Source organism: Varroa destructor, unplaced genomic scaffold (assembly GCF_002443255.2).
Source record: "Varroa destructor unplaced genomic scaffold, Vdes_3.0 BEIS01000002.1, whole genome shotgun sequence".
Taxonomy (NCBI): Eukaryota; Metazoa; Arthropoda; class Arachnida; order Mesostigmata; family Varroidae; genus Varroa; species Varroa destructor.
The window spans coordinates 35,440,723-35,464,543 of record NW_019211455.1 but is presented as its reverse complement, the minus strand read 5'-3'; the positions used below and the strand labels follow the sequence as shown (position 1 = coordinate 35,464,543).

At 38.3% G+C, this 23,821-nt stretch overlaps 1 protein-coding gene and 1 long non-coding RNA gene across 6 annotated transcripts in view; one reads left to right on the top strand and one right to left on the bottom strand.

Moving 5' to 3' along the window:
• The first annotated feature begins 357 nt into the window (after nt 1-357).
• Nucleotides 358-18,401, top strand: LOC147757724 (uncharacterized). The gene is made up of 2 exons (XR_015319953.1): nt 358-497; nt 18,016-18,401. It is a non-coding gene; the product is annotated as an uncharacterized LOC147757724 (long non-coding RNA).
• The window catches only part of spn-E (tudor domain containing 9 protein spindle E), a 38,972-nt gene continuing 15,871 nt past the window's right edge, over nt 721-23,821 (bottom strand). For 3 of the 5 annotated variants that reach the window (XM_022794072.2, XM_086978670.1, XM_086978671.1), the window contains exons 4-10: nt 22,505-22,590; nt 12,819-13,033; nt 9,981-11,342; nt 9,327-9,457; nt 3,815-5,395; nt 3,383-3,541; nt 721-1,456 (exon numbers count right to left, since the gene is read on the bottom strand). In XM_022794072.2, the coding sequence (XP_022649807.2) occupies nt 1,331-1,456; nt 3,383-3,541; nt 3,815-5,395; nt 9,327-9,457; nt 9,981-11,342; nt 12,819-13,033; nt 22,505-22,590 (3,660 nt within the window). In that variant the 3' untranslated portion in view covers nt 721-1,330. Of the gene's footprint in view, nt 1,457-3,382; nt 3,542-3,814; nt 5,396-9,326; nt 9,458-9,980; nt 11,343-12,818; nt 13,034-15,230; nt 15,381-22,504; nt 22,591-23,821 lie in introns of those variants that run through there. The other 2 variants (XM_086978673.1, XM_086978672.1) reach the window with 2 other exon arrangements.

Sequence of the window (23,821 nt, the reverse complement as noted above, 5' to 3'; positions counted from 1 at the left end):
ACGGTTTTAAAATACTGTCTTCTCTTGCCTTTATCGCAGTCCAATTTTTACTTCCTTTAGCTTTGTTGAATGAACACCTTCTTTATACGAAATTATTAAGGGCATGGGCGCCTTCAATTAGTATTTTCGAAAGAATAGGAGCCATATAATGAAGGGTTTTTTTACGAATATACTAGTAGGATTATTTTTTCCACCGTAACACCGTTTATTTTCAACGACGAAGCAACACCTCGAAAAAGGTACGCAGAAACAGAAAAGCAAGTGTAATTTTTTTGTCAACATTACATCAAAGTTGACTGTTGCTAGTAGCGCTATGGATCGAGGAGTTCCTTGAGCCTTGAGCATCTCATTTACTATAAAACAACCAGCAGTACGAGGTCGCAGATTTGTCTCCTGCCGGCCAAAAACCGTTTTCTATTGCAAAGACTGAAATCTGTCCGTACCGGAAACGACACGTGAGTGTTCAGTAGGCTAATATCAAGGGCAGCTTACAGACGGTGAGTTAACAAGTGAAAAATAATGTTGAGTCTCTAGTGAGCACACTTTTGTGAGTTCGGTGCCGTATACATTTCACTTAACTAGCACTTCGTAGCAGTCAACTGTTTATAGTATACTGCTAGGATAGCCACTGATCATCAGTGATAATATCATAAATACTGCCATTTGTTTGGATACTGTGATTATCTAATTCATTCATTTTTACTTAGTAATCTAATAGGCTTTTATAGTTATTTACTATGGCTAGCATTTATTATAATAAGTGCTGTAAACTTCACACATTACAATATAGAGATATTGTCCGCGAACCGCCTCCTATCAAACCAGTAGCCACTAGAAGCGTTTCTTTATACATTGTTAAATCGTCTTAAATTCAACAGGTATTTGAATCCGAATAAATGATATTTCAAATACAAAACGTCGTAGCGATTTAGAAGTCTATGCCAAATCGACCAACATTCTTAATGAAATGCCACCGTACTCATATCGTCATACCCTGTCCTCTACAGTGCCACAATAGTTATATGCCCTTCACTGGTTCTAATTTTGACCGCGTCTAATTGGTTGCCGCTGCGCCGATGGATAAACCAACTACTAATTGATTATAAGACATCACTTGACACTCGCGCGAACACACAATCCCATTCGTTCATAGTTGAAATTACGACGATCTATAGCGATTCTCTCAGTCTATTCTCCTGAAGTTGATGGACTTCGACACGAGGCGCTGACTGATTGTTACTTCTGTACACTGCAATCAATAACCGAGCTAGCATAGGGACACTAAACAGTAGTCGTTTTAGTATAGAATACTTATATTCATGACTTAATACTACCGAGTAGATTCCTTCCCACCTAACTCTTCATCGAAGTCAGACTTTCCTCTAAGCTTCTTATACTGAATGCGATGTTCTTCCTTTGCCATGTGCTCACGAGCATCACGGCGGTTTCCGAAAACCTGCAGCGCGAAAATCACAACGGTTAGCTAGAAATTAAAAATGTTTAGCTTTAGTGGGGCATCGATATTAGTGGGTAAAAAATGCTTCGATTTGAATACAAAAAACTAGAAAATAAGAACCTTCGAAATCAGTCATGTAAACAATACCCACTGATTTTCTTTGTGTACGCTATTACTTGCGGCCTGCAAACAATGAGCTGTTACAATAAATTGCATTTTTCTTCTTAAAGAGTAGCAGGCAATAAACTCCTCTCTGTATACGATCTTTTTCAAAAAGCGTGACCTTTAACGTTACATCACATCTTACATGTACAAGCAATAACCATGCTGTCTTCGAGACATTAGAGTTAGAAAAATTGGTACTACATGGAGACATGCAAGTGCGGCCTGCAGTCCACAAGACGTCCAGCCATAGAAGACACAATAATAGAAGTCTAGGAGAGTCGCGTAACCCTTCGAGCTTTAAAGGCTACGCAGCTGACTACACGAGGCTTGCGTAAAATGTTTTAAATCATGTATGAAGATTTCTGAGTGCGTGTATTTCTGTGACTCATCGCATAAGTTTTACAACACTGTAGCATTGCCTTGCAATCCTTTAATTAGTGTCAGCAAAGTGCATAAATCAAATTTAATTTGACCTTGATGGCAGCTACGAAGCCCATGCCCAGTCACACCTGAAAAATCAACCAAAGTACTAGACTTCTCAAAAACAGATCCAGTCGATCCCAGCTCATTGCTAGAGAATATGTGATAACAAGAGTAACGCAGAATCTTTTGGACTGGGTCTTGTACTTTATATTTTACAGAATTAATAAAAACAAAAAAAAGAACAGGACGTCTCTGGGGACAGGTAAAATACCTAAAATGACATTGCTAGTTTTAGTGAACGAGCTGTTGAAATTTCGAAAGGGTCTTGTGACGAAACCGGCTCCAATACCCATTAAAGTCAGGGTGATCTGTTTTGCGCTTTGTCTTTTTACGCGGCATTGCCTTAAAGGTATCCCTAAGCTCTGCGTCCACTACCTATTATGATGTCAACAGTGATGTCAATATCATTGACAACGAAAGTAACTTTGGAATTTATGTTGAGGCATTCGACGGTCGGGCAGTGAGACGGGCGAACTGTCGAGAACAAATGAAGCTTTGGTCCTGAATAATACCAGAGTAAAGCCAATATTTTACAGCTTTCGGCTCCTTTTCTATCCATTCGCTTACCAACTTATAGTGGAATGATCCGAGCCTAATTACATCCATTGGAAGCGCGAACTACTCGGACAAGTACACATTATAATACAGAATGATAAAACGCAGAAATCATCAACAATGCCAATGGTACCAAATTATAGAGCCAAGTACCGTATGGTCGAACAGTGTTAATTGTGAGATATTACGTTTTGGATATGAATACATGTCTTTATAAGGTTTTGACTTACCAGGTAATGGATCTATTACGCTCAACAAAGGCGGACCGTTATCATGTATGAAACAATAGAAAGAAACACTACGGCGCTTTCTGTCTTTTTCAAATACCACCAGAGCTATGTTCGTAACTGCGCTAATGATACATCTGCTCTACGCAGGCTGCGGCAAATGAGCTTTTTTTATTGAGTATTTTGTTACTTCGCTTCAAATCCTGCGACGCCTAAAAGGAATAACGATTTTAAGAGGCTTACACATAGGAACTTCGAACCTAACTGAGGCAGCCGCTGTATCACTGGGTAACCTTGAAGCAGGGACCTTTGGCTTTGTCGGGCAGAAAAATTTGGCCGTCCAAGCTGCCGCACTGATAGCAGCTAACCCTAGCTTTTAGACTGGCAATTATTGTTTTAGGGCAGAGCGTGGCAATGTATGGCAAATCGTACCACACGTGTTGAAATCTATTCGTGTTCAGTATACGCATATATACATAAATGAAAGAAAAATTACCTTTATACATATAGGGCACATCAGGATTTGTATTTGATCGACCCCTTTTGCTGCTTCCATGAAATCATGTGTCTGTGTAAGCAACTCAAACATCTGTTTGGTTCTTATCGGAACTGCGCAGTGAGGTCGGAACAATGCTTGTCGTCGACTAGAGTGATCCTGTTAGAGAAAATTGCTATTATTTTAGCTATTCAATAGATATTGTACGTGAAACCTGAGTAATTTTAACGCGGATTCAGTAATATATACATACAATTTATCTACTATGGGTTATCGCAGTAAATATCTGGTTGCTTGCAAATTCGTTATTATCCACAAATACCCAGATTTCTCCAAATCTATCATCAGCCATTACTACCCATACGGTAATATCGGGAAATTCAAGCACTAAAGGATATGAAATCTAGAAACTATGCATTTCTTTATACGTACCTGCGCATCGTATCTTTTGAAAGCCTTGCTCCATTGGAACCGATATTCTGGTTCATTCTTAAGATCTGGAGTTAGACATTGTCTATTCTTGTTGTTGATGAATTTTAATATTTCTTGGACTAGTTTATCCTGTATGCGAAGAATAGGCAGTGAAGACCATTCAAGAAACTGGTTGTTTCCACAGAATGCCTCGTTAAGCAGACTGCGTATGCGATTAATAATTTTGACATCGGTACGACCGAGTTCGTGCGAGAAGGGCACATCAATGTCGCTCTCAGGACAAACAGACTCCACGATTCCATCTTCGTTCTCTACCGCCCCAAGGCCACAAATAGCCCGAATATACGCTGTTTGGTTATCACTGCAGCGGTATTCCGCTCTAGGTGAGAACACAAGTGCTACAAACGGCAGCATCATATTTAGCTTCGGCATCAATGTTGTCCTAAGAAGTTGGAGACGTTTATCACTAGACAGCCGTTCACTGTGAGCAACAATAAAACGTCGTTGTACACCAATTTCGCCAAACATCACTTGATTGACACTCTGTTCATTGACGTATATATCTTTAACGTGATGATTTCTTTTAAGTGTATCAAGACTGCAAGATTTAGCAAGGGGGGAGCAAGGAGATCCAATAATCTCAATGTCAGAACTGCATTGATTTGGATCTGTGTAAACTTCGCCTTTTATAACACAGCAGTCCGAGTTAGCAAAATTTACGCCATGGTCTTCGAGTTCATGGATCTGGGACGAAATCTGAGGTTCGTCAAGAAAAACAGCAATTCGATCGTAGCGTAGTTGTTCGTTAATATGAATTTCTTCATCGCTCTCAACGAAAATGTCAACACGGAATACATTGTCTACTATTGAGTAAAGTTCGACACGACACGGCTTATTGATCAGTAGCTTTTGAAATCCCGTAGGTTTTACTGGCTTTCCATCGAGCGAATGAACGTTCGCTAACTGAAATTCATAAGCGAATGGTGCTTCATGGCTGCATAGAAGCATCGATAGCGGCAGTACGTACACTTGGTTTATCCCCACCTTTGATGTATTACCGTAGTCAATAAAAAATACGGTGATTCCGTCTGAAGAAATAGTAACGATTCGACTCCGAAACAAGATACCTTGATAAGCAGCTAACACAATCATTCCTACTTGGGGTTTAGTTACAACGGTGGGTGAGGCTTTTCTCGTGCCAAACTCATTATGAATCTCTGTTACTATATCTTTGAGCTGCTTCATGCGTTCTTCTAGTTGAAGATATCCTTGAAAAGCGTTTTCTTCATTCCACCATGATATTGTCCCTTTGAAATGGCTTTTTAAAGGCCACGAAGCCTTTTGTAACCTCGGTAGCTGTTCTACCTCTCGAGACACAACGACTACCCCTACGTCATTAGATTGACCCGATTTGTCATCCATTGGTCTCCCAACTTGATTTAGGAGGCGTTTTGCCTCCGGTTCGTGAATTCGTGGCAACTCTAATCTTCTGTGTAGTAGATAATATTTTTGACACAAATACATGCTACGGGGTACTTGATTAATATCATGGTTCTTGAATAATAAATAGACATCCGAACCCTGAAAGACAATTTAGCAAGTACATGTGGTTACTACTTATATACACCTATATTTGTGTAACAGGCAAGGACCCACCCTAACATAAAAGACGTCTACTGAGGAACCTAACCTAAAGAATCGTGTCCTGGTTATAATTTTGTCACACTCGTACATATAGGTAGACTGTTCAGTGAGATAAACAATAGACTGGAACACCAATCAACGTTACAAGCCTAAAAACCTCTTCGTTGAAATGTATTATCTTCTTCTCTGATGAAAATTATGAAGAAGTTCGAATTGGCTGTATTTCAGTCGTAGGTCGTAGCGTAGGCTCTCACCAATTAGCCCTCTAAAAACAAGAACCAGCATAAAATAGCTTAAAAGTTATTTATATTTAAAATTCGCACATTTAAACCCCTAGGATACTTAAGAATGTTATTCAAAGGCCATAACTTTCAGTCAGTTCTATAGTAAATTAGAGTTAGAAAGCTAATTTCTATCGCCGTCGGCTTAATGAAAATCGCATATCTATTACCGACCCGAAGTAAAAATTTATATCCTTTGCACCTTTTGTTTGGGTACATGAACTTCAAGTTACTCTCACACACTTGTTTTAGCCCTTCTCCGACATTAGGAAAACTGTAGGTCAGCGCATTTATGACTTCCAAGCGAATTCTTCATTGTGGAAGTTCTCCTCTTTTGCTTCGCTATCTGAACTTGAAGGCGCAATTTTACAAAACTGCCTTATTGCACGACGTTTGCACTCGTCGTCCATGTTAGTGTCCTATAACTCTTTGATTAGTCCTCTCTGTTATATTACCATCGTCTTTGTCGATTTAACGCGTTACCGTTTAGCGACCATTGCGCTGTTTTCACGCACGATACCATGCATCTGCACTTCATGCGCCATCCGTCTCTACCCACGCCCGCATTCTGTTGGAGGTGGCTTGGAGCCTAGACCACGTAACATGCTCCTATGTTTAAGGTTAATCTAGGAGATACTCCTTAATAGAATTAGAGTAATAGCCGAGTACCTTCAGGGCAAAGTCTTAGTTTAGGCGAGCCGAGTGTCAGCCCTAGACGACTGAACTTACCTCGGCCAAAGGACCTATTTACTAATTCTCATTTCCTTAGCTTATTCCAATACTGAACATGAACCCAGCTCTTTATTCAACAGTACAACGGGTCCAAAACATTTTAGGAAGGCATCAACTGCTCAAAAAAGGAACGGGTGGGTAGAGAAAAATACGCACGGGGTCCCATAGTAGAATAAATTGTTCTGCTAAATTAATCTCCGATACGAAAAGTGAGTAATAGTAAATCATGAATAGAAAAATACGATGCAGTTTTTTATTCTCGAATCCATTGTATAGAATAAAAACTCTTCTAACAATCCATAATTAATACCTAAGCAAAAGCAGTAAGATACATTTTGCTGTTGCGTAATATATTGTGGTCCACATATAAACAGATGCGTACGCACTAGTTCACTTATCATACATATCGAAAATATGATTCAAAAATAATTAAAAGAAGACTAAAGTTAAATATCCTGCGCAGTAGGAAGTGTAAAGGTTTTAAACTATAGTGCTCACTAAATGTTTGTAGTAACAGAGAAAAGTGTGCCCTTCGGGTTTCTAAAAACTGCAGTGAAAATCTGTTCGTCAAAAGTTACTTGACCAAGTCACTGCAAGAAAGCACAATGGTTACGTACATGCAGTTAAATTTATAAAATTGACTCCTGTTTTGTTCTTAAAGAAGGCCGAATCAAATGTCTACACATACATCAGCAGCCTTCTAAAATAATAAGCAACAATTTCGAGAGTCAACAGCGTGTGATCTTACACATTCTAGAAAAACATTTACACCCTGAGCTTTATTCCGCATATGGGCTTCGTAAAATTAATATCGTTTGAAGTTTAAAAGAATACTTCCAAAAACTATGGAAGTCAGTTTGAATATTATTATTTATTTCGATCCATAGTGCCCATACTAAGACGATACCAAAATAATTTTTTTCCTAAAACTGTACGTTACTAAAACGTTTTTTCATTCAATATTAACGTGCGCAGGCAAGCATACGTTGCACAATGATGTGCCGGGAAGTGTCGCTGCTTTAGGGACACGGTCTCTTGATAAATGAAGACCATTAAGACTTGCTGTCCTGTCTATCAACAGAATATATATATATATATATATATATATATATATATATATATATATATATACTGTACTCAAATCGCCGTTCTTAAAACGTTAGCACGATTAAGATACTGTGCTTTCACTTAAAGCCTCTTTACCTAATGTCTTTCCTTGTCGAATTTCTGTAGCGCTGTCGCTTTCGAGGGATAAGAACCTGGCTACTAAATGCTGATTTTCGAGACAAAAATGTTTTTCTTTCTGAACTAATTTTTTTCTGGAATAAACTCAACTAGTTTCCACTCACATAATTCTAGAAGACTGGAATACTCAACAGTCAAACAGTTTCAACTAACGGCCTATAGTTTAAATGTTATGCAGTTTCAAAATACGCCGGACTCGCTTGTAAGAGGTGATTACTTTGGTGGTATTTCTTCTACGATACTGGATCTAGCTGCGCACCGCGCTGTTCATGAAGTCAAATAGAGAAAAGTCTTTTGTGTTACTTTCAATGGTAAGACCCAAAGTATACATTTTTCGATTAGCTCGTTCATTTGTTTGTTGGAACATAACTCTACTTATTTAAAGAATAAAAAAAAGTCGGGTATTTTCATAACTGATAATGCTCGCCAGAATTTCACAAATAAGAGTATAACTTTGTAGATGACAAATTTCAAGGATATCTTATACTGGACGCCGAGCAGCATTGCTTTGCCAGCGGCCATAATAAAGGTACTCACTGGAGCGACAAAATCGATGACACACCGTTACAACTTACTTGAAACGAAAAGCAAAGTTTTTATAAAAATCAAACGGAGTATTCTAGGGCCAAGATAATACTTTATCCGCTATCAGATAAGACATTCAAAATGGCGCTGATGCAACAAATTCGAAAGATTATGTCAGGTTTAGTGCTTCGTATCTCTAATTGCTCTTAACTCCTCCTATGTACAGTCTTACAATTTTCAGTGAATCGAGTGTAGTATTAAGGAGTGACCAACTGCAGTAAGGAATGTTTAAGAATTAATATTTTGAGTCTTAAGGATATTAAATAGAATAAATTAAAGATTTGTTTTTATTTCTCTATATTGTATATATATCTATATATAAACCTATGGTGTTGCGTAATGTGAGGGCTTTCACTACGAAGGCCGGTATAGAACTGATGAAAACTCCTAGTAGCAAAGTATAATAATAGCACATTTGGGGTCTAAAGAAGATTTGCACAGCATTTCCTAATCGTGATCTGTTTTTTTTGACCACGGTGTGCTTTATGCACATTAAAAATTTATTTACCAGAGTAGTTTTTTCTACTTTGTAACTGTTGAGCTTTCAACCACGTGTTTATAGTCAAATTTTTTTGAACACTATGCATTTATAGAGATTTCTCTAGTCAAAGTCGACCCTCTAAAGTTGCCTTTGCGGTAGATCAAAGATAGTTTCATTAGTTGCGGCTCAAAATAAGCTTTCCGGAGCAGCTTGGTTTATTAAAATCAACACAAAATTTCGAATAATATAGATAATTAGTAAAATTTTTAGATATCACGTAAGTTCAAGCGAGCAAACTTTAAAGGTACATAACACTCCAATCTCATCTTTTGGAGACACAAATAAACAAGGGCCCTTGTTATCAAACGTATTATCAACAACCTGAACCATCTGACCGTTTTTATCACACCATGTAATTATACGGCGATGTCGTTGTATAAAGGCAAATACACAAAATATGCTGTCAAGCCTTGGTTAAGCTTCTATCGAGTTGGCAACTTTTTAAACATTTTATTCTAACATTAACATGAAAACTAAAACATACCTTGAAATGGAATTCAACTTCATCGTCATTAAGGCAATCTTGTAGCCTTATGCGTATTGCCTGGCAATACAGCTGCCCGTATTCAGGTGCCATGTTTCTGATAACCATTGTCGTTGATGGATTATTAAAACCTTGAGAGAAATCATACAAGAAATATATTTAAAAAATCACTGCTTCTTATTAGTGATTACATCTACGGACTGGAGAAATTTTGAACACAAGAAAATATAAATACATGAGTGTAGGACAATTTAATGTAACACAGAGCTTTGACTTAAACGCATCAATAGAAAAGATTCATTACAGATTTATATCGCTGTCAATTCAGACATCATTTATGAGTACAACTAAATATAGCATAAATACTATATAATAAATAAATATGGCATATAAACTGTTTGAGATAATTAATGTAACATATTTTTTGGCCCTAACGTATATCATAAAGTTTTCAATGGTTTATTAATGAAAATTTTACGTTGGCAGCAAGGAGATAGCCGAGTTAGTCGTTTGATAATGCAGGATGAAAGAGTAACTATGCTTATATATAGTTACTTAAAAGTCGTTACTTAAAATTACGCTAAGGATTATGAGAATTAAATTTTCGAAAATCGGTACAAATCGATTCCAACATCAAGTTTTACGTATACTTACCTACTTCAGAGAGAACCTTATCGCTGTCGATGTCCTTTTGAACGTAGTAATGAGGATAGAAAGCTCCGCATAGTGCAGTCATTATTAAGAAGTTATGCGTCGATGATTCTCGTGGTTTTCGGTTAGGTCCCTGTGGCTTCGAAAATCCTATTCGCAGTAGACGTTCCTTAAGTTCTTCATAGAGAGCAAATGCTTCAGCTAATCGACGCGCTTCTAGACCTCTTTTTCTGGCCCATTCCTTGGACGCATAGGTACCAAATGCTGGACCTGACGATTCTTTATATGTAAGATACTCATCGAACACGTTCAACAACAACAGGGGATCAGAATAGTGACCCTCGGCCCAGTCTAGCTTACCCTTATACCTTTCCATTGGGTCATCCACCGGTGTTAGCAAATCATCCACGCTCATACAGGCTGCCATCTTCACACATTCTTCGAAGCAATCAAAAGCAAAACCCATAAGAATAAGTTTAGATAACCGTACGTCTAACGGTAAACTTGCCATAACTCTTCCCATAATGGTTAAGTCGCCATCGTCCAGATCAACCTTCCCCTCGTGTTCCAATTGAAGCGCCTGCACTTCTTTGAGCTTAATAATTGCCCGCCCGACATCCTCACTTCTCGGTGGACTAATGAAACCTGCCAAAACCTGTTTTGGTTTATTCAAACCAAATTTCTTTATCTTCAGAACTGTGATATCAACAGGACTGCGAAGAATCTCTGGTTCGGAGAACTCGGGTAACATTTCGTAATCGTGCCGAGAAAGAAGACGATATACCACACCGTTTTGGACTCGACCAGCCCGGCCAGCGCGTTGATCACAGCTCGCACGGGAGCAGAATTCTACTTGATAGGAGGCAAAGCCGGAATTTCGGTCAACAACCTGATTTTTCGTTAGACAAAAATCTATTACGTAACGAATATCCGGCACAGTGATTGAACTTTCAGCAATATTTGTGGCCACAATTACCTTACGTTTGCCAGCTGGTGCTTCCTGAAATATTCGGTTCTGATTATCGAGAGGTGCCTTGCTGTGAAGAGCAATTAGCAACAATAGTCTGTTCTCCCTTGTTTCATCAAAGCATTTGATCATAGCTTTGATGTCCGATACACCCGGCAGGAATATTAGTACTGCACCTCTGTTCGATGTTCCTTCAGCATCCTCACTAGCGTTCAATGAGGATATTAATTGGGTTACCGCCCTAAATTGGGCGCGACTTGCACCTGGCTTAATATATTCCTTTGACGAATCGCCCGATTCATTGCGAAGTTTATCAACTACTATCAGCGGCCGCAATTCCTGGCTGAGTTTAGGCGGAAGGTCATCCAAATATATTTTTTGCACTCTGTGCACTTCACCTATAGGGAAATACATAAACGATACCGGTAATTGTATATGGTTATTCGAAATTCCAACCAGTTTGAAAACGTGTGAATACTTATTAACAAAATGCTTCCATTCGATTCAGTATCAAAGTGTATAATCCTGCCGTTTCGGAAAACCAAAAACAAATCGAGGGTCCCTAGACGTCTACCGCTACAGAGTTGAGTCACTAGACAATAACGCCAATTGGTAAAAATGTTTTGATGATTTTACTAGCGTTAAAATAAGTGCATTCCTGCAAGCGAGTGAAGAAATGATGATGAATGAATAACGCTGAGTGCTGAAATTATTTCTCTTAAGAGCTTCGCCTAGTATAGTCGTTCATCATCTAAGCATAGGTTAACCTCTAATCTAAAAATATATAAAAATAATATAATTCATAAGTGAAAGTAATGTAAAGGTTAACGGTGGGGTTCGCAAGCGGGTACGGATCGCCACTAATAACTGAATGTGTTTTGTGTTTAGCTGGTCTTTGAAGTGATCGAGCGACTGTGGCTATAGCGACCATTATTTATAAAAGTATTGCCATGACCCTTAAGTAAATCCAATAGATTAATTTCAATTCTTCGGAATCCCTAGCAAGATGTGCGCCTATTTGATTCTTTGGAAAATAAAGTTTACGTTCTCACAGCTCGGTATCAACTTTGTATTTAGGCAACGTTTGAGGTAAGAGCAAATATTTTCGTACTAAAGCCTTGTGAAGTAAAATGCTGCCGGCCTTACATCTAAAAAAAAAGGAGATAAAATTCTGACTACAAGCTTCCAATAGATAATGCGTGCTCCGTTTTCATTGATCACCTTCACTCGATTCATGTCAGCGACTTCTTTCTGCCATTTTCACTAACTACTACGCTCAACACTGCCCTGTTTCGAACTGCCCCATACGTCTGAGGTAACTCAAAACAAAACTGTTCTTTTATATCTGCCCAAATCTGTTTTCCTAAATGTGAAGACAGTTTTTATGAAATGCCTGTCGCCAAATTTTCAAGAGTAGAGAGTATACATCGCTCGAGGTCCTCATGACCCATATAATTTATATACCTACACATTGGTTAGTTAAGTTTACTACGATAACTATGTATGTTCTAAATCGTAAGTTCGGATAGGCGAGTGGACCCACAAACTGTATAGATTCTGCAGGCAGTTTCGGCGGTATTGACATTTTTCATGGAAGTAGTAACGCATATAGCAGCAACAGTATCCGACAGCATTGTTCATGTTCATTACCAAAGGAAAATGCTTCAGTTCAATTAAAACCGTATCTCATTGGCAGATTGCCACACACAATGTCACCTGGGAACTACACTTCGATTGTTTATAAACGAAACAGACATAAGCGCATGCGAGTGCTTTCGCTAAACAACACTGAAGCTGCATAAACCTATTTGACGTCTAGCGCAACACCAGCATTTAGTTCTCTGCCGTAACCGTGAAACGTTCAAATATGATACCTGAGACGTGAACGACGTCGACGCGCGAGAGATTGAAGTAATTGGCGTAAATAGTCCACTCTGCAGTGGCCGACATCAGAATCAACTTCGGCACCACTTTGCCTTCGTTCTCCATTTTATCTGAGAGTGATTTCAGAAGGTACAGTAAGCAGTCAAGATCCTGGTGACGCTCGTGGATTTCATCAACGATGATATGTGTGAATGTCTCGAGATTCCTAGAATTAAAAAAAATATTTTCGATTACATTCGTGATAGGGCCATCCACAAACTTCGACAAACGTTTGTCTCTAAAAACCAACAAATAAATTGAGCTCGATTTCGTTTTATTCTCATGCTGAATTTGTTCTAAATAATCCGGTTGTGTAGAGCACAATTTCGGCTAAATGACTCTGCGGGTTTAGCTGGCAGTAAAGGGCGTGCGTATCGAACTTTGGTCTAAAAAAACCCGGTTGACATCATTTGCCTAAAGACTACACCTAAGTGTCAACGTCTTCGGAGAGAAGTGGATTTTTTAGTGCTACCCTTAAATTGTCTAAGTTCTCTAAGTGCCACAATTATGTTTGTTCTACGATTCCTCACGCGCAACTTGTTCGTTCACCATGAAATATCCCATAACCGAAACCAACGACCGCTCTCGTGCGATCGAGTGGTACGACGGTAAGAGTAGATGTCGCCGTTTGCGAACGGACGGTTTAAACAAAAACAGACTCGTAGAATACCGAGTCATTTCATATGACATATTGAATGATTGGCTAATAGTTTACACTAGTACGACTGCACAGTTTTGTCCTCGTCGTTATCTTATTTATTTTTGCTAAAGTTCACGGAAATGTTCCATGTCGCAGTTTTAGATGCTGACCACGACAAAGTAATTTGCTATGGTTTATGAGAAAAAGACACTAAATATACCTCTACGGCGACCTATCTTGGGACAGTTAGGTGGAAGAATTCTTCCGACTATGTATTGCGGTTGAGTTCACATGATGATTACGGGTCTGATTATGCTTAAAAAATGGATGCAAGCATCACCCTTCACTGTGCTAATTTTATTTCTCGCTTCATAGTATTAGGGAGTCAGAAAAATGATACTGCATTTATTATGAAATTATAGCTTTCCAAGTATAGTCCGGTAAATAAGGCAATTGCGGGAACTTTCAAATATTCAGAAAAGACAAGTTTTCGCGCCATAAGGTGTGCTTAATTTTATATGAAAAGACCTATCTGCCGAGGTCAAGGCTACTGTTTTCACTCGAAGTCGGTATCTGCAGCATTGCCTACGAAGTATCGGTTAATATCAATTTCTAGCCGACAAAGCTTACCCAGAAATTGTTCAATCACATGAGGAAGCTGACCGATTAGCTGCAAAGGTTCATGAACCTCTCGAACACACATGGTATCAGGCGGCTCCAATTAACTGCATGTAGACTAAGCGACTTAGCAAATTTTGAAACAGCTGAACAAACGTCCAAACGTAATATTTTACTTGAATTTTGTGCTGTACAAGGCCTTGCAACATTCGTAACAGGAAGAACCTGCTATGGCCAAAGGACTGCTTTCATACTAGGTGTATTGTGTTGTGTAACAAGTACCGTGTGTAACAAGTAACGTGGTCCCCAAAAATGAAGCCACTGGATTGCAGAAGGATCCCAGTAAAGGACTCTAAGTGCAATTTGTCAAGCTGATAAGATATTGACCACATACTATATAAAGAGAAGATTGGAACCCTTAAGAGACATACCTTATAATTAACATAACCTGGCAAAGATAACAAAGGAGTGGACTTGCCACTCCAGAGGGAGCTCGTCAGAATGTTTTACTCGATGTTGTCTGCCCGCCCATCGTATAGCCGCATCCAAGAAAATTACAGTCGAAAATAGCCAATACGCTAGGTAAACTACCGTTTATTGAAGAGAAAAGATTTGGGCTGTCAGTATGCACCCCACCTTTGTGGGTTTTTGGAAGATCGCTCGATGTACCAGAAACACTTAGGAAAGCTGCCATGTGCTCTGTTCACAAAAAAAGTTCAAGGAAAGACAGAAACAACTTAAAAGTATTTAGCTAACAATGAAATCGCTATGCGTTACCGTTGAATTTTGTCGATCGAAAATGTGTTCGAAGAAGGGTAAGAAGCTAAAATAAAATTTTTCAATACATAATATTTCTTTGATTTTGTACGAAAAAAGTAAGTTTGGACTACTGGTAAGGTATTCCGCATGTACGAGTCCGCTGTAGTTATTGAACACACAATTAAAAAATGGTCTACTGGTTTTTTTTTTGTTTGTTGTACATCGATTTTGAGCTGTACATCCAGCTAGAGCCCAGACGACTTGTACTAATCTCTATGAAGTTGTCTATCGCTAGAAACTTGTGTTGACGGAAAATGAAAAAATAAACGCCGGTATAAGAACTCACCGCCTCAAATAGAAAATCAAAGCAGGTTGCAGGGCTTTACGTTAACTCTGTTCAGGGAATTTCTGAACTTTTGCGTTATACGTGGAAAGCAATGTCAGCTGAATGACCTTCAAGAGCCGCTTGCATGGGTCGATTCTGTCCCCGTAATTGTGACTCACGGCTTTGCATAGCTCAGCATCAATTTCAATCACTTTATGAATATGGTATTTCATATAACGAACTGTTGTCGACGTTGTTTGTCGAGTAGAACCAAATAAGTTGGGTGGCCACGATGCCACCGTTGCGCATTGAGATCAGCCATCTGTGAACATGATTCCAAGTAAATTATTTTCCAGGCCCTCTGGAAAGTGTCCCCATTTAGGTAAAGTTAAAAATGTCACATTGAGGTTGCTGGATCGACATATGCTACGTACCGTGGCGATGTTGTAATACCCTGGCTCCTGATCCAGTCAGCGAACGAGCCAGTTTTTTTAATTCCTTAATCAATCCGCTTAGTTGTGACCTTGATCAAAATGACAAGGTAAATATTTTACGAAAGGCAGCGCTTCCCAGGTAGCTGTGCATTATCGCTTTTTTATTTCTCGCCATCTCTTAATAAAACATTTACGCGGTATATTTCATGATCGGGACAGTATGACCAAATTAAGGTTGCTTCCGCATAACGAGATTATCGCTATGGCCAGGACTGTAGGTTGCAAAAAGTAGGACCAATGAAAAACAATTTCCACAAAAAGACGATAGAATAAATAAGAAAAATTAGAAACAGCTTTTTAACGGGATACGGGTCGTCTGCACACATGTTGTATTATTTTAAGAACACACTAGGCTTTGGGCGAAACATTTTGTCTCATCTACCATCTAGCCCCAAACTTGCTCCGTGAGACTACTGTCTGTTTTCTTCCATATGTACTAAAATACAAACTGTTCGGCAAATTTTTAGTGGACCGTTTATCGCAGCGGACAGGCGTTAATCCGCTGTTTCCGTTTTTAGTCTAGCAACATTATAATCTTATGCAATTTGCAATCTATACCGTTGCCGATAATTATACGATTTTCGAAAAACTTTTCTGGTTTTCTGGGCGGAAAATTGTGTCTCGTCAAAAATATGTGAAAATTACCACGAAAAGTTTTCCGAAGATTTAAAAAAAGAACGTTCCATTATAAACCATATTCAAAAGAACGGAGCTTAGGAGTTAAAACTGTTAGACGATACTATGAACTAACTCAGTCTGACTGCTTAAATACTTAAGTCGAGACGACCCGTTGTCTAAACCTAAAATTGACATTAAATGTAATTCAGATCCTCGTAAGATGATACAACTGATATATAACTGCATGAATTATCTGACGTTTATGTCTGTCGTAGTTTTTATGAGAGTATGCTCTTACTATCACAAGGTATATTCGTTGAACGCCTCCAGAAATGCCATCGTAGGAAGGGCTACTTGGTAACATGATGTCAATACGGGCTTATACATAGCACAATTATGAATAACAGAAAAATAGAGACAGTAGCACCCTCATGACAAAGGTTTCAATTTCAACTCTCTACCCGAAACATTACTCTATTATCCAAATATGTAAGATATATTTATAAAAAAATATTAACAAATAAAAAAAATATGTATATATATATATAGTTCCTCATATTTTGTACGAAGCAACGCTGAGTCATCCATTGACCGTAGCTCTAGAAAGAGTGAACTTTAACGTACACAAATTCAACACAACCTTTTTTTATGAAGCAATTACACCTATAAAAGGCATCACCAACGATTGCGCCGTATACATGTATAGGGAAAAAGCCGATCGCGAAAGCAACCTTTAGGCACGAACCAGTGACAAACGATACAGATAACAGCTTCTGGAGGAAGTTAATCGAATCTCCGTAAACCGGCAAAAACTGAGCAACCCCCAGGCCACTTTTGTCTGTAAATGTCAGCAGATGCCTGATTTCTGTGTACAGTCCTATTTCGTGCTCGATAGTGAGATAAACTTCTCGAGCTTTAATCGAAAAGCAGAAGCTTCTCGATTAAAGCTAATAATAAAAGCCAAAGAATTCAGTAGTGAGTGCAACTGCACCCAAACCTCGTTACTAAAATGGTTTCGCTTGTAATAAATATAATAACAAATAAACAATCATAACATAGTCAAAAGCCTCGTTTAGCTCAACAGGATTATTAAATCTGGCTGTCAAACAGATCTTTTCAATGCATGTTTAGGCGCTAACGTCGTGTCAAGTGAATAGTACAAACACAAGAGTATTTATGGCTCAGCATTCTCAGTCCCCTTCAATGATCTAAGTGCCCCTAAACGAACGTAACCTCTTATGGTCTATAAGATAAATGTAGCCTACGGCTAGAACTATAATAATATGTCTTTGATCAACTAATAGCATTTCCTTGCCAAAATGTTTCTGTATGGTAATAGCATGGTGTAAAAGCCTGTTGGAAAAAGCAAATGAGCGGGTCTTTTTTGGACATTTTGAGTACGTTGTGTTTGTTATCGTATGAATGTACGTGGTTAAATAATTCCTCGAAAAATATGCACACAAAGTTCGCTCCCTCATAATAAACAGCTCGGATAAACACATACCTATTCCTGAGTCAATACTTTTTGTTGTTGTCTTTATACAAGCTAACATCTCTTAGCGCCGGCACCTTCCTAATAATCAAAAATGTCTGTACCACAATCTCGACGAGTTCAGAATATGCACAACAATATCCACACTGGTTAAAGCTGAACTAAATTACTTAATCAATTTAAAAACATCTATGAATTTCAGCCGGGGACCGAATCTAAAGTTTCATGGTTTGAATCCGATGTCCACGTTTCTGCTCACCGCGACATAAATTCCTCGCATATCTCATCGTTCGTGCTGCCAAGCATGTAAGAAACACGTGCGTGAGAACGCACAGCGATGGAGAGCTCTAGAGAAAATAATCATTAGCGTTTGTGATGGTTCGGCACTTTATTTTGCCTATTTATGTGAGCCAGTATACCAAGACAAGTATCTATCTCAAAAATAAAAAAAAAACAGTATTTGCCAATATTCAAGATTATTTGTTACGTAAGAGATGAACCCGTGTGAACGCATTTGAACAAGAGGTTGACATTTGCTAGGAACCACTTCTTCGACAGGCGCGTTGACAATAAAGTAATTATTTATGACGTATTTTCGTTTTCATTCTGAATTTCCATAGCAAAATGAAAGCGTAGCGTTTTTTCGAACAAATATAGTTCAACATTCAACCAAAGTTTTTGGACAGTAGAACGTTTTGTAATGTTTTATCAACACTGGTCAATATAGAGCTATGGGAGAAGTCACGAAAATGAGCATTGCATTTTTATCACATCTTATATTATAAAAAAGTCGGAAAAATCTACTTTCTGGTACTGCGTTTCTCTCTGGCGTTTCTGGCGTAACAATAAATGGCATTCATCTGACTCAAAATATATGATGTATAAGCTGTATTTTCATTTTATGTACCTCACTTGGCCGAAAGGTAACAAACATTCCATGATAGACCGAATTGTCACGATTATACTGCCCGACGGCTATCAAATCTACAATTAAGCTGCTGCTCAAGTAATCAAACGTTTTTCAAAGTTCAATTCTATTATATTATGTATTCGTCGTAAACCTGTAAAACCTTTTCCAATCTTTCAAATAATCTATTTAACCTGTTTCGCCTATGGTTTCACAAGTTCTTATCCAGCAAATTTTAAAGATTCTCTGAGTTATTAAATGTACGAATGTTACGATTTTCACTGGCTTCCGGTTGGAAAATATGGTACTCTGCTGAAATGGAGCGTGAAGAAGACGGTGGATGCAAAAGGACTTTGTTCACCTTCACGCAGAACGACTTTAGCGATTGTCACCGTACACAGTCTAGCATTGTTGTGAACAAAAATGATTTTCCTTCGCCCATTAATTTTTTTCTATTGGATCATCTTATTCACTCACTTGAACTAAGCCGCGTTCAGATCCTTGTTAACTGCTTTGTTCTTGTCAAGCATTTCTCAGTGTACGAGTACCTTCGAACGTAGGTCACGGAAATGTACTTTAATTCCGGACTTTGGAGATCTGTTTATCTCCCTAAACTACTTATTCTTTTTTGTATTTCACATTGAAGTAAAGGTGCCAGTTCTGATCACCCGTAACAATTTGATGTAGAAACCTGTCATTCTTCCTTTTGTGTTACTAAGTCTTTTGATGACCATCTTCCTCCAAATGTACCCTCAGGTGGTTCTTAACATCGGATTGCGTTATCGGTAGAACTCGCATCTTCCAATTCTAACATGCCGTACTAGATTTTGCAAACATTCTTAAGCAGTTTTGTTAAAAATGGAGTCTACCTGGCACGCGACCCACAGGCTGTTTCACCAGCTTTTTAATCTTCAGTTAGAAGGGGTATCAAGTATCGTACTTTTTTTCTTTACCATAAATATTCATAGCTAAAGCTTGAAGTTTAAATTCTGATTACTACACAATGACTTCACAGCGAAACGAAGAGCACTTTTAATGATATATAGAAACAAAAAATAGAGGAATAGAAACATCGGAAAAACACGATTACTTAAGAACCAACCTGATAATAAGAACAATAATAATGCTGTCAACTTCTTTTTCACAACTTACTAGCTCTTAACTAGTAAAACGAGGACTATGTAAATGGAGAGAAGCCTAGATGATTTTTTTTAAACAATAATTTGCAGCGTAGGTGTGTAGTATTGCTAATCCTCCTCCTATAGAGGGCTCGACCCATTTCCGAAGTCCTATTTCAAGAGTGTACTAAAGATTTCGAACGACCACTGCGGCTGAAGTAGCAGAATCGCTAGACAATACGGATTACCAGACGCAGTTTAATAAATCTGCCAACCATTACGGTGCGGAAATAGTCCGGAAAATGACAAAGAGGAAAGAAGCAGGACCCAATGGCTTGACAACTAACTTGTACATGGACCAGGCCAAACTAATGCTGATAAGCACTAGAATGCACACATAGGCACGTGTGAGTGTTCTAGTGTTTATCTAGAACCTAGATGAGGCATCACGTCTTATCTATAACGAGAAAGAAAATAGTGCACAGTCTAATAATATCATAAAGTAAATCTCACGGGTTATTTCTTCGAGTGCTTATTGCTAGTGTATAATGTTGTTACCAGCATACAAATACATTGTAAATTCAATATGAACAGGCACACGAATTCCGGTCGAATTGGTAGATGCATTCAGTGCTTACTAAAGTTTATTGTAAACAAACTGGATCTCCGGCTGATATGTCCAGCATTAGTCAATAGTTTACTATGCCGATAATAAATAATGATATGCATTTTTACAGAAACTTGAAAAAGCTATCTACAGTACCATATATCAGTGCCACCTTTCGCATTCAGTCGCTTTGTGAAAGGATTGCTTGTAAAGGAGATTGTAAAGCCAAGGAGCATACGCACTTATATATGCAAATTCTTCCTCCGCAATTTCGAAATACACAGACTAGCTCCGGACAATGCATGGCAGCAGCATTGGCCCGAAGCTAAGATAAGAGGCGTTGCTTCTAAAGCAGTTTCATGAAATTCTGATAAAGTGGCCAGACAGCAAACTAACTTCCTATTCTGAATGAGATCGCTATTTCAAATGTAAGGCTGAGCACCTGGAGATATTGTAACAGTGCTCTCGAATTTTAGGAATTCGTGATAGCTACAAAACAAAAAACTTCAAGTTGACAAATGAAAAATTATTAGGTCAATAGAAGCCCAAATGTTGAATAAATCAACGTTTTGAAAACAACTATTAGGTTGGAAAGAGGTCTTCTTGTTTTTTAAAACGCCCCTTTTTTAAAACATCTCACAGCCAGTGGAAAAGGTGATTCTTATTGCTTCAACTTGCTGTAATGGTATTATATTGTAAGTGTAATTTAAACTCAAAAGTGCTTCTCAGAAACGGATATTCCACGTTGAAAAAGCGCGGGAGCACAACCTTCTGCTCTCTGCATTTCATTGAGGCCAAAACGCGTTAAAAGAGCCCGAGACATTTATGTACGGTAAACGTCAATAAAAGAAATGCTCAAGAGTAGTTCGTAAAATTTAAAAATGGTGTCCGAGATCCAAAGGACACTGCCCGTTAAGGCCGACAGCCTAAATTTGACAACAATCACCTGAAGGCATTTTCTGAAGGGACAAATAGCTCGGGAATCGGCCGTAAATAGCTAACCTTCTGTTCCTTATGTTTACACAGGAACTTTGGGAAGTTTGGGTATCCTATGAACTTCTGAATCCAAGAATTTACAGCTGCATCTCAGCATTGACCACGCATATCGAGTGTCACGCAGCCATAATAGCAGATTTTTGCACAAAATTTTCACCACCAGTGAGAAGTGACATCTTGCGTCAGCATGAATCACGGATCAGAATGAATGGCTTCAGGTACCAAACGAAAGCCTATGGACCAACCAGACCTTTATCCAAAAGCGTTGTTTTGCGTTTGGTGGCACTGTAAAGGCCTGATTCACAGAGAATTGATTGCTACGAATTAGGTAGTTAATCGGTACATTTACTCGATCCAGTTGGATCGAGTCAATTATTCTATTAAGAGAAAGGACATAGTAAAAGAGGTAACAACATGAGAGCATATATGACCAAATTTTAAATGCGAGGCTTTGTGGTACCTTCCCAAATCTTGTGTCAACATATTTTTACCTTTCCCATTCAGTGGACAGTCAGTCAACTTTGTAGTTTTATCCCAGACACAGATCAAAAACTTAAAACGTTGTTGGAAAACCTATCCAAGCCGAAACCCGCTACCTTGTGGGAAGCCTAAGAATGTCGTGAATAATGACGGGACATACATAACAAAATAACTTACTGTGATATCTTCTGCTAAAAATACTAGACGGTATTGCAATGTGGATTATGAAATTCTAGAATTCATGAATCGGAATTTTGTGACAATCGTACGGTCGACACTAGATTTATTGAAAAATAGGATTTGAATAACAAAAAAGAAAAGTGGTACCTTTTGTGAACTTGCACTAATTGCTATACCCAGAAGACAGACGTAGATGTAAATATACTAATTATAAATCAATTTCAACACACTTTATATTTTACATATTTTAATAATATGACGATGTTCGCAAAAATATATATAATTCTAATGTAAATATGTTTCTGAATGCAAATAAAATGTGTTTTATTAAAGATGAACTGAAGCTACAAACGCCCATTAGCGCAACGTGATCGGAAATTCCTAACTAAAAAGCACTACGTACCCTTTATGAATAATCTTCTCTACGAGGACATTTGTTGTCATATATTGGATGCAGCTATCCTCCGAAATGAAGCGGTCCATCCCCACCTATTGAATATAATATGAGTGAATGTTAATGCTCTATTGTATTTTAACAATATACAGGTCCTCTGTAAAATGGAGCAGTAGTTCGAGTATATTGCTTCTAAGCACGATTCCTGTTTATCTGTAGTAATAAATCTGTATAATGTACAATATTGTGTGTAGCCACTATTCGTAGTGTTTGAAGAAAGGTATTTCTTCATCAAACAAAAGCAGAAGCTCATTGTGTAAATAACCAGTTATTATTTAATGTGTTCAAAGTGGGCAAACCTTCATCGAAGTGAAACTTTCTTCTAGAAAGATGAAAGGCACATTTGACGTAAGAACTCGACAATTGACAATAAAAATGAAACTGCGCATCCTTGACAATCTTGGCGATTTATAAAAAGGCTCGAATCGTTCACGAAGACGTCGGTACAAACCTTATACCATAGAAGTCAGGCAGAAGGTCTCTAAGGATAACAAAGGCAACTAATTTTATACTTGTTATTTGTCTTTAGGCTCTCGGATGGAACAGCACTCTGTCTTTGATCCTTTTGGGGGCGAGTATTCATCGCGAATGCAAAAAATCAATCGTAGGAACAACGGGCGGCTTGCCCGCTATTCATAATATGTGTCCATTACTGGTAAAATTAATTTTAGGGCGCTCATATTTTAAGTGCCGTGTCCAGCCAAGCAGGCATCATGCCGCCATGTTTTTTCACAAAAATTTGTTACCGATAAACCTTATTGGTATATTTTGGAAACTGTAGTAGGGCTGTGGACGGTTATCTCGTCGAATGGTGAGCTACATTTCTTTCAGCCAAATTCTTTTAGAACCTGTTTACAAGAAAATCCTAATGCAAAATCAGTAGGCTAAAGATGTGAGTATGTTTTCTGTTATACGTTCAAATCTGTTAGATAACTATGCAGAGGGGAAAAGTTTAACATATTTTAATGTGAGAACACCGACGCACGAACTATCGCTGTTATGAAAGCTTTATATATACATGTAAAACAATATTTATGTATAGACTCGTGAGTAGTCTAACCACATTTGTTTCGTCCCAAATTGTCGCAAACATCCTACATATAAGGTGAGACTATGATTAGTGCTTCCGAAGCAATCCTAATTACAAGAGCGCAATTTAAAGACCAATTGTCCGAAAGAGTCTTGAAACGGCCCGCAGCTGACTAACGTATTATGTTCGTTCAAAATGCCAGTAAGAAAACCTTTATTTAAACTCTAAAAACACCT